Raw genomic sequence first — 11,606 nt, 5'->3', positions numbered from 1 at the left:
TCATCAGTCAATACTACCTTGACGTAGTTCAGCGGTACGTATACCAACGGGGCTAAGCTAACTGGGACAGGGAAGCGATCCTAGGGTTTGACACTTAGCTACAGAATGCTCATTTATATTTATTTATAAATAACTGTGCGGTACTATTCAGTCTTACTTCTTTTCTCTTATCTATGATCCAGTTATTTCTTGATAGTCATCAGTCCATACCACCTCGACGTAGTTCGGCGGTATGTATACCAACGGGGCTAAGCTAACTGGGACAGGGAAGCGATCCTAGGGTTTGACATATCAGTATTTATATAATATTTTATATTATATATATAATATCTGATATACTAAGATAGAAAAAATGGCAGATCTCCTATAAAAAATAAATACTTCAGATATCTGGATACTTTATTAATTTCTATTTATAAAAAAAATAGTATATAATCTATATTCAGCTAATTAATATATTATATACTTCTAATATTAATTATAATATAGAAGATTCTACTACTCTCTCTACTTCCAGTAACTGCTGTTATTTATAAATAATAAATATAGATAGTATCCAGAGCTCTCTATCTAAGTATTTATACTTATTAAAATAATCTACCAGTTCTTAAATAAATGAAACAGATATATCTCTAATTAATATAAATTCTTGAAAACTATATGACTATTACTAATACTATATTTATTTTTAATAAATATAATATATATTTCTGTTAAGATTATTATTAAAGCCTCTGCTCCGGATACTTCTACTATAAATAAGCTACAGAATACTCTGAATATAATAAATAGAAATATACTAAGTAGAAATAAAAAAAAAATAAAAAAAAAATTTTACTTAATAAAATTTTATTATTAAATACAGCTTATCTGACTAGCTATTAATATTTAATAAAAATAATAACTAATTATATATAACAGATCAGAATTAATTTTAGTAAAATATCTGATTTAATAATACTTCTTTCTAAGACTTGCGCTACATGGGATTAGATAAGATATTTATATCATTTATAGTTAATAGGATTATGTAAAAAGATTCATATTAATAGTAATATTAAAAAATTATATTATAATTTATATAATTTATATTAGAAAGGTAATACTCTGACTGTTATATTTTCTACAAATGCTAACAACAACTGGCCAGTTACCCATTACACTGGGTATCTGTGTTGTCGAGTATTATGTAAGCAGCGCCGGAGGCGCTGCCGTACTACTTGTAATATTATACCTCAACCTTATAAACCACCATCAAAACCACCCCACCCACAACAACCAACCCCCCCATAACCTCAACCCCGATCACCTCCGCAACGCTCCACGGAATCATACCCACCTGCCTCTCCGGTCGCCTTCGCACCGGCTCGAAATACACCGCCGACATGACCGTCAGAAATGTCGAAACCCAGACATACCCAAGAGCCTTTTTCCAAACCTCTGGCTCTTTACCACTACTACTCCCAGCATCCTGGGAACCTTGCAACTTCCTCCACACAGCCTGGACACCATCTTCAACCATGTACCCAAGCACGAAAGACAAGAAAAACACCATCGAGCCAGACTCGCGCACGGTGCAATCCAATACTATCACATCCATCGTAAGGTGCAGAACACCCGACAAAAAGAAGACGCAGAACACATTGGTATATCGTTCCAGTAAGGACAATTTAGCCAGGCCGAGTATATCTCGAGTGATGAAGTTGCTCACGGCCGTGAAGGTGACTCGGAGAATTTGGTGCCAGAATTTTCTTTGCTGTGTGTTAGTGTTATGTGTACCCAAGTTGAAGTGGTGTAAAAGAAAGAAAAAAAAAGAAGAGGGAGCTATGGGAATTGTGCAGTGCTATCTTACCCCCAGAAATTTCGTAACGTATAAGCGTCAGCCATTTTATTGAATAACGGCGGGTATTTTTCGGGTGATTCAAGCCTCAAGGCCACACTGATCACTGCAATCATGCGATAGTAGAAGCTCATCAGGATTCGTGATATAATGAGCCAAGCGACTATGGCCACGATGACTTGCTCTATTAACTGCTCTATTGGGGAGGGTTTGTGGACTTGAGCGGAGAGGTCTTGTTCTTCTTGTTGTTTGCTCAAGGCCATCTTGATAGCCGGCATGGTCGCGATATCCAGAACCAGATATTGCCACGCCGCGATGGCAGTCTCGCGGACCAAAAATTTGTTTCTTGGGATAGACTTTGAGCCATTTCCCTGGGCGTAATATCTTGGCAGGGAAGGTGTGTTCTTTGCTTCCCTGGGGGTGTTGATCTTCCGGGCATTAATCTGATATTCTAAGGCGGCTCGAAAGATAGAGATGAAGCGCGTGATTTTGTTTGTTGTTCTATTATTACTGGTAGTACTGTCACTCATAAAGTCTGCTGCTTGCTTGGGGTTGAGTAACAGGATGTCGAGAGCTGTGATAATGCCGAAGCCGCCGGCGCAAGCAGATAAGGTTGTTATATATGGTTGCTTTTCAACAGGGTAGAGCATCAATGTGAAAATCCATATCATGAATAGGATGGTCAGGTAGCGCAGATGAGATCCCTTCGGAGTAACTATGGTCACGATTGGGGGGATCAAGGTTTGCGTGGTGCCTATGAAGGAAAGTCTTGAAACTGGTTGATAGTATCCGGCCATGATGGTTTCGGACACGATTGGTGTGGGTGTGCGCATGAAGAATAAGAAATTGTAGTAGAGTTGACGTATGAGACTGTCTCGGGTCCATAGTGATTAAGAATTTGATTTTTAATTGTAAGTCCCCTTTTCACCGCTAGTTCATTTAATTTCCTGAGCTGAATGGAAAGAAAAAGCAATATGATAGAACAGTTAGATAAGTCCTTTGAGAAGTGGAATGATCGGCATGCGAGACGGAGTGTTTCGGAGGTATTCTTGTGGCTTTAGTGGACAATCCCTCACAGGCTTTCTGCCCTGACAAGGAGATTTCATCACAGATTAATCCCCGAGGTGAAGTATATGGCAGGATATAATTGGAGGAGAAAAGTCCTTAAGGGGAAAAGAAAATATATTTATTCTAGTATCTGGTATACTAAGGCCATTCCACACGAGGTAATGGACAGTCGTGAATGGGAGGCACTACAGCTGAATTTTCTTTTGTTCTCCACTGTACTCATATGCAAGCCCGCAACAAAGATAGCAACAAGAAGCATATCAGTTCTCATATTCTAGATACTTGCTTAATTGCGCTCAGTTAGCTTTTATCCGAGCATCACCACATAATATCCAAAGATAGTCCGTAAGGTCAATGCAACAAGCTCAGTCCGCGTCGAGCGCTCCACTCCAAATCACAAAGTCGGTCAGTTTACCTTGCGGACATCCGTGGCAGGAAATATGCATCCCACCAACCTAGGCTCTAGTTCAAGGACCAAGACAGCGCCTGGTAAGCTTACGGCAAGCGCTACTGCAGCAATCAGAGCCGGTAGTGCACGAGAGCCCCGCTGTCATATCTCAAGCCAGCATTTATGTCCTTCGATGCCGGAGTAGGGGATGTTCGAAAGAAAGGGGGTGGACTACCGCCAACACAGCGCTTCTCCAGTCCCTCAATGGGTGTGTTAATGCTGGCTTCGCACTCTTGATTCAAGTTCACGGATGTGGCGTTGGAGACAGCTGCGAACACTGCGAGGAAGAAGATCCAGGTATTCCATTTTGTTGGTTGGGATAGTGAACGGGGCGCGTGTGCAATGATGTGGGATGTGGGAAGGTGAGTGTGATTGTGAGCAACATGTGTGAATCCTGAGCTGAAGTTCAGGTCCAATTTATAGCTAACCGCTTTGGAATACCCCTTCCCCTCTGATTATAAGAGATGGATGGTGGGAGTGTATGTTCCGATGTCATTCCACTACTAGCATTAGCTCTTAGCCTGTACGATATTAAGTGAGGGGCTATCGCTGCTGATTGGAGAACCAGGTAATTTAGATGATTATTCAGGGTTTTCCGTCGATATAACTTAGTGCTTCCTTGAAATGCCGAAAGACAAGCAGTTGAGACTCCAAGGGCTGAGCAAGTTGCTCAACGGCCTCATCGACTTCCCAAATCATGAAATCGTAATTGGTATATTCACATAATGAAGAACCCGTTGAGAGATATATAGGGCCAAGGAAAGGTGAAATCCAAGAGAGATCACTAAGTTGTAAGAAGCTCTCATATCTGCATATCATTGCCGAAAAGATCCAGTCATGAGAGACATATCCAATACACATGAGGGATAGCGCATACCCACAGGGGTTCAGATATGTGCAAATGATCTTATCAGATAACCAGAGGACCCACCGGTAGGAATCAGGGTGTTGGTTGTGAGCTACAGAGTATATGTTGAGTGAAAATATATCCACTGGAAGCTCCATGCAAAGGTTGAGGTAGCCCAGGGCAAACGATTCCGGTTATACCTGGCTGTGCCAAGGGCTTGGAGTATGTTACGAGGGATATATGCCTTGTCCCTTGTTCCAGCATTAACCTTGGCTGACGAGTTATATTAAAACGTGGATTCTGCGAAGGCCAAGAATCTAGCCGGTGGTTGTGTTTCACTTGTCCAAGAACTCAGTGTAACATACGTTGACCAAGGCTCCTTTCATTGGACAGCTCCACTTTTGGTAAAAGAAATAGTGGCTAGTACTGAATTGCAAGATCGGCAGGAAGGTAGATTGGAGACTAATCAGTTCCGTGCTGTCTCAATATACAAAAGAATAGTAGCTAGTATTGTGAAGTAGTATGGGATTACAGTCTTGGAAATTACCGGTGAACTATTATATCATATAGTATATACTGTGTCTGCAGTGTTATGATAACGCTTTCTTCTTGGAATTTTGTTCTTCGATCATTATCAATGAGTAAGATGAATAGACCTAGCTTATTGTTCAGTTTGCTAATCTTCAAAGGTGAGAATACGCATACAGTAGAAAGGAGAAAGCACCGCTACTCTAAAATAAACTTATTTAGAACATAGTCTTCATCATATCTCAACCGATTCTTACATCGACACATCTACCTTATTTCATCCCCACTCCCATAAAGTAAATACTCACTCACAGCCCTTGCCACACCGCCGCGCGCTTATAGAAGTGAAAGCCTGGTGAGCTGCCCTCCTTCAATCCCGCAATTGCCTCTACTAGTCTTGACCCATTCCCTTCCTTCTTGACATCCTGCAACGGATACAGATATGCTCGGACCACAACACCACCGCTTGTGACACAAGGCAGTCGGAATAGCATCTGTCTTTCGCAGCGTAGTCGTGCCTGCAGCATCATTTCCCATTTCTTAGCAAATTCTACCGTGACCGTTTCTCGAGGAAGGAAACGAAGAGAAGAAGAAAAAAAATGAATTAAGAAAAGACTTACCGTATCAACATTCAACTCTTTCAACTCCACTACTTCCTCCCCCTCATACAAGTGCATACTGCTGGAAGCATGCAACTCCCCGTCTACAGAGGCAGTCCACTATCCGGCAATGGAGTTACGTCAGCAAAGTAATCACCCCAATCCTGGAGAAGAAAGAGCATAAGAAGCATCATTTTTGTTACAAACTAGGAAATATAGTATTAGAACTACCAGGCAGGGAACTATGTCCGCAGTTGTGTAAGTCTGAGAAAAGCAGCGTTTAGCGGAAATCTGTACAATAAGATAGGTAGCAGATGGCAAGCTGCTCCAAGCACAGCAGCTCGTTTGGAAATACTATTCATTCTTTCAGAATGAGAAACAGTGACTGGTCTATTCTTGTGGTATTCTAGGGATAATGCATGGTATTAGCTTTTACTACAATAACCTGTTGTTGTTGTGGTCGTGGAGTTGTAGCTATGAATGATATTTTTATCCATACCAACTGTTCTTGGCTGTTGATAAGATTCTATTTGCTATTCATACAGCACACGACGAAACCACCAACGCCCAACAACATATCTCTTCTTCGTAGACTACTTTCAATAATAGTCCCATTCCCACAAGGAAGCCGATAAGCGATAACTACCGCATCCCCACGGTAATTACAAAACGCACTTAAGACTAGATAATTATTATCTATCTTATCGGATTAGATTGGATCAATTGGCCGGGGAGTGCGGAGTACTATCCAACACATAATCCATCCCCGTCCAATGATCCTTCCTCCCCACTTACCGAACGGTTGGGCTCGGAATCGTTCCGACGGTATGTATATCACATCACTATGATGAGTCTGTGGTATTTGCCTAGGTAGGTGCTTTCCTCGTGTGAGTAAAGGTGAAGGATAAAATCCCTGTTGATGGAAGTGGGCATTTATATGAATCCCTTGTCTATATAATGATACTGCCCCGAAATTTGACACGATTCTGAAGAACAACTACTGTGAATTATCCTTTGCAATGAAAATATTCAATTGGAGCTAGTCATCAATCATGAATCAAAGTGTCCTTCACCAAAACTAAATATCCAATCGTGGCCCATGATAATGCCTTTTCGCGTAAGCAAACCAGTTCCCTACACCTAGGATCAACATGACGACTAGCACTACTGAAGCGTAGTCTGAACGTTATATACGCGTTAGCAAATCACCTGCATCATCACAAAGCAGATAGATAATAGGGGGAAAAAGGGAAACACGTACTCATGTTACTCCCCGTAACGGGAAATTCCGTCGGAAAGCAAAAGAAAATCGTCAGGATGATAGCCCAGATAACGCAGACAACGTTACAAACATATCCGAGCATATTGGGCACCTTGAATGGGCGATCTGGGGGAAGGTACTGCGGACTCCGCCCGCCGAAGAGGAGAAGAAGAGCTGGGATGGCGTAGGAGATTTGGGCTACCACGACGGTGGTGCTGATGAAGGCGTTGAATGCTATTATTGCTGTGTGTCAAAACCAAACTCTCCCTTTTATTTCGTGTATGCGTGGGTAAAGGAAGGCTCACCAGTTGTCGAGCAGACATAGACAATCCCGACTAGTAGCACTGCTGCGCCATCCAGAAGAATGGCCCAAACGGGAACTCCGAGGGTAGGATGTATAGAGGAGAGACGAGAGGAGAAAAACAGAGCGTCATCACGAGCAAAGGACCATGTAAGCCGGGAGGCGGTCTGATGCACTGCGTTTAGTGCAACGAAAGAAACGACGAACAGTGCAGCCATGAAGACTGTTGCAGCTGTTGGGGAGCGGGTGGCCTTTTCCCAGATGAAGTAGATAGGAAATCTGGGCACATTTCCGCGTTAATATTTCACTCTGTACATGAATCTGGGGCGTATACGTACCCTGTCGGTGTGGTTAGGGATGCTTCAATATTATCATAGCTGTATAGGATGGCAATGGCAAAGGGGAACCCTGTCAGGAGCCCCACGATCACTGTGACAAGCAGAGCCTTTGGTACGATACGAGCAGGCTCGAGACATTCCTCTGCAAGGTGTAGTGCTGCGTCGAGTCCGGAAAACATGAACTGAGGCGTGGAAAGCCCCGTCAAGAAGGAGATGCCGTCCGGCCAGCCGCCTGAGCCGTTGACGAACTGACTCCAAGTCTTTGAGGTGTTGACATGTGCGGAGGAGCGTACAGGACAGGCTATAATAATGGCAAGGAAGGTTGAAATGGATAGAATGACTGTGCGAGGAGAAGCAAGATATTAGTATTGCCTCGTGTGAATTGGCAGGGGGCTAACTAACACCCTAAATTGTATACCCAGAGAGTCTTGTTGGTTAGGAAGATGTTGTAGATGACCATTACTGCATTCAGCAGTTGATATACCAGGAAATAGTGCCAGCTTTGGGCTTCATATGATGGCTGCCATCGGATGACGATGGCCAAGAGTGCCTCTGTTCCGGCCAGTGCAATAGAGGCCCCAAGGGTAACCCACGCAAACACTGCGGCCATGCCACTGAAGTAAGACAATCCGCGACTCCATCGCTTAGACGCCAGGATGGATGTGAAATGGTACTGGCCACCAGCAGTGGGGTACACGCTGGCCAGCTCTGCCAAAGTCACACCCGTGCAGAACATGGCAGCAGTAACCAGCAGAATGCCATACAGGAGAGAGACTGCACCGCCTGACTGGATTGCAATAGCAAAACTCGTGGCTATAGCCACCCAACTATTTGTATTGTTGTACCCCAGGGCAATTATACTGACGATGCTGAAGTTTCGCTTCAGGTGCATGTCCGGGATACCCGCAAGGGCAACCTGCCCCTTGTCCATGTCAACTTCAGGGTCTGCCGAAGCGGCATACCCTGATTTGAGGGGCGAGGCCTTAGTATTGTCCGACTCCATAGTCTCTTATGTTCTTCTTTGTGTGACGAGGGACTGCGGAAACAATATGTTTTGAGAGGAGGACCATCCGTCTTATTAATCCTTCTTCCTACGAGTATAACCTTAGCTCCGCACAGCTAAAAGGGACCTTGACAGCTGTAAGCCTCGATTTCGACAAGCATCGCAGGTCGATAAGATCAAAGCGGTGGGGACTGAGTTTCCTTGATTCATCCTGTTCATCCAGGCCCGATAGGGATGACTGATGGCTGATACCCAAGATATCCCGGAACGCTTATCGAATTCCGAGCCCTGTTATCACGCCCCGTCCAACCAAGAGGGAGATAAAAGCAAGACCAACCCCAGATTAAGGTTAGGAACGTTCATTATAGCGGAACTAAGGCGGAATTGTTCATGAACTGGATATGATCGTCGACGATCGTGCGGGGGAAATGCGGCTAACCATGGCATAGTGTCGTGGAGCTTGCCCTATATCTCCAGACTCGCCGCCGGGCCTGTCAGAATGAGAACTTCCCCGCAATATCCAGGCAGAGGGATTTTGGCGTCTATGGCTTCTATTGGTGTTCCACTGCGGTGATCCATGAAAGGGGAGCTGCTCCAGAGTAGGTTCCCTCGGTAGACGGGGTTTCTCCGCATTGCGGAATGGATCCTGCTGGGCACATGGGATCAATCGATCATCTAGAACTCACGCCGGAGCGGGCAATCAAAGGATATTAATGCACGGGAATCCAAAATGAGTGTATTTATTATAGTCTGTGCTTTTTCTGGGATTGGACGTCTCCTTCATAACCAGTCAGCTGCCTGGTCAGTCCAACAGATCACCCCGTATGGGTGGTCATAAACCAAAAGCCTCTCCCCTCCTCTCATGAGCTAATTGACTTTTGTCTAATTCTAAGTTTGCGAAGCCGAGTCCTCCAAAATTGAAGCTGGCGATCATTTGTCCACCAGACCTACCTTCCCCGAGAGTCGCCACTTCGGCCCCGCATCTCATCCAGGTACTGGGCGGACCGCATTCCAGATGGCTTGTCTGTTAAGCGAGTCAGTGTGCGACATACGCATGATCTACGCCTCGCTGGAGCGATGGAGGCCCTTTCCGCGAGTGAATAGAGCTGCAGTAGCAGCAACGAATCCGAAACACGCTGACGCCAAGAATGACAGGCGTATACCCCGGTAATAGACCATCCGCGCAGCCAGCTGGATCTCTGGCGGCAGACTATGGATGGCAGACACTGAATGTCTGATGTCGTCGATAACCTGTGCGAGTAGCATAATACTGATCAGCCATTGTTTCGGGGTATTAGTAAGTCCATTGGAAGGAGAGTTACTTTCCATTTGTCTGGTATTCCACTCAAGGCCTCAGCGAGGCCTGAGCGCAAGGTGTTCTGGATAATGGTGGACGTAATGGCGACGCCCCACACCGTACCCATCGAACGGACCAGATAGACAGTAGACGCTGAAACTGCGTGGTCTACAAATCAGTCAGTTTAATTGTTCAGTCAAGATATCTCTGGCGAAGAAAGTGGCAGAAAGGTGCTCATACCGGCGTGATCGAATGCGGCAAGGAACGTGAACAAGATGCCTGGATAAGTGATGCCTTGGCCAAGACTGGCGGGAATCATGGCCGCGTAGTACTTCCACTCTGCGTCATTGAACTGAAGGAGCATCACAAGTATGTTGCCAATGCACATGAGAAACGAGCCTGTGCGGACTAGGTAGGCCAATTTACCCCAGCGCGACATCACATAGCCAGAAATCACACCACCAATCGGAGTAGCAAGAGACGGTACGGCAAGTCGGGCACCTGCCTTAGAAGGGGAATCCAAAAGGATTACCTGAAACAATAATGGGAGCGTAAAAAGGAACTTTAACGGTCAGCAATGAATTGGGTACCCGATATCAGGGTCACTCACCGCATAGGCAGCCATTCCCACGCAGACATTGGCAACCTGCGTAGCAACAGGCAGAACACCTTTCAACATTCGAGGGGGAATCAATGGGATTGCAGTTGTCTTTGCCTCAATGAGTACGAAAAGGCCCAGTGATACTATACTTGCCACGAATGACAAGATCACCCACACGTTGGACCAGGGGAGCTCATTTCCACCCAAGCTTAGACCCACCAACTGTGTTGAAAGACCAACGATCAGAGCACAAGCTCCAGACAGATCTACGTATTTCCAGATTGTCCGCAGACTCCTGCCTTCGCTGGCAAACTTGTCCTGGGTTGGCAGGTTCAAGACAAGATGACCGGTAATCAGAGCTAGAAGCCCGACCGGTACTTGTAACAGAAAGCACCAGCGCCACCCAACTGAATCGACAATGGTCCCTCCAAACGATGCGCCGCAGATGGACCCAAATCCATGTAGAACGTTTTGTACGGCTTGATACATGCCGCGACGACGGAAGGGGATGAGATCTGAGTTGATAATAGTGGCTGGATCACATTAGTCTCTCTTCTGGAAGATTGACAAGTGAGAAAGGGGATATTTGCGAGTGCATACCCATTGTCATCAAGCCTCCACCGCCAATACCGGTCAGCGCTCTCATCAGATTCAGAAGGACAATATCTTTAGCGATCCCACAACCCAAACAGCCGATCATGAAGGTGATTGTCGCTGTAAAGAAGGAGGTTCGGCGACCGAAAATGTCCGAGAAGCGACCGTATAGTGGCTGAAATGCGGTGCTAGTGATCAGGTAGGAAGTTGTGAGCCACGAGGCGGTATTGGCTGCGTTGAATTCGGAGCTGATTACAGCATAGGTTGAGGCAGTGATAGTGCCGTCGAAACCAGACAGGAACACATTCGACATGATGGCTGTAATTGTGTTAGACCCCTCATGTCACGAACTGACCATCGACAAACCTAGTTGGATCCAAACGAAGCCTACCGGTGGCTTCCAGAGGGCTTCAGCATCGGGACGCAGCAAGGGCTGCTCCTCGTGCGGTGTGGGCACCATTGTGTCAGGTTCGTCTCTGGCCATGGCATCGGTGGAGGATCGTTCGGAGGAAGCACGCATGGCTGGTTCGAGTGCCTTTTCAGCTCCGTCTCTGAATTGACAGCTCGAAGATCTTTGCTTGTGCCCCTCTGGGTACCTGGCAATAGATAAACACCACCGACACACGGGCCCCTCTGTGGGGTCCGGCTTGTACTGTGTAGCGGCCATGGCGCAATAGCGTAAGGATCTTGCTCACGTACCCGCTCTGCCGTAGCGAGGCTCCACCATCGGCAGTGACAGTGACAGCGAGCACAATAGGCCAGTAGCCAGCAACTATGTATCCCAGGTGTCTTGCAACAATCATGACATTTGGTAGTTTTCCCAACAAGGACACAGAGAGCATAACACACTCCAAGATATGTGAACAATGCCATCTTCATGG

At 45.6% G+C, this 11,606-nt stretch overlaps 3 protein-coding genes across 3 annotated transcripts; all 3 read right to left on the bottom strand.

Moving 5' to 3' along the window:
- Window positions 1-1,228: 1,228 nt before the first annotated feature.
- Window positions 1,229-2,637, bottom strand: BDQ94DRAFT_171312 (wax synthase family protein; the record flags this gene model as incomplete). The annotated part of the gene is made up of 2 exons (XM_026771723.1): window positions 1,229-1,751; window positions 1,853-2,637. The coding sequence occupies 2 exons, from the start codon at window positions 2,635-2,637 to the stop codon at window positions 1,229-1,231; spliced, it is 1,308 nt and encodes a 435-aa protein (XP_026625587.1).
- Window positions 2,638-6,365: 3,728 nt separating this feature from the next.
- BDQ94DRAFT_179454 (putative choline transport protein) lies at window positions 6,366-8,233 on the bottom strand (the record flags this gene model as incomplete). Its single annotated transcript, XM_026773383.1, has 5 exons — window positions 6,366-6,509; window positions 6,592-6,834; window positions 6,897-7,171; window positions 7,231-7,570; window positions 7,633-8,233. The coding sequence occupies 5 exons, from the start codon at window positions 8,231-8,233 to the stop codon at window positions 6,409-6,411; spliced, it is 1,560 nt and encodes a 519-aa protein (XP_026625586.1). The 3' UTR covers window positions 6,366-6,408.
- Window positions 8,234-8,971: 738 nt separating this feature from the next.
- BDQ94DRAFT_179451 (MDR family MFS transporter) lies at window positions 8,972-11,528 on the bottom strand (the record flags this gene model as incomplete). Its single annotated transcript, XM_026773382.1, has 7 exons — window positions 8,972-9,484; window positions 9,556-9,698; window positions 9,771-10,092; window positions 10,141-10,664; window positions 10,732-11,043; window positions 11,092-11,321; window positions 11,425-11,528. 7 exons carry the CDS (start codon window positions 11,526-11,528, stop codon window positions 9,293-9,295), a joined length of 1,827 nt encoding a protein of 608 aa, XP_026625585.1. The 3' UTR covers window positions 8,972-9,292.
- Between the last annotated feature and the right edge of the window lie 78 nt (window positions 11,529-11,606).

The sequence above is a fragment of the Aspergillus welwitschiae genome, assembly GCF_003344945.1.
Source record: "Aspergillus welwitschiae strain CBS 139.54b unplaced genomic scaffold BDQ94scaffold_19, whole genome shotgun sequence".
NCBI classification, from domain to species: domain Eukaryota; kingdom Fungi; phylum Ascomycota; class Eurotiomycetes; order Eurotiales; family Aspergillaceae; genus Aspergillus; species Aspergillus welwitschiae.
The sequence above is the reverse complement of the archived record's forward strand: the minus strand, read 5'-3'. Positions and strand labels throughout refer to the sequence as shown.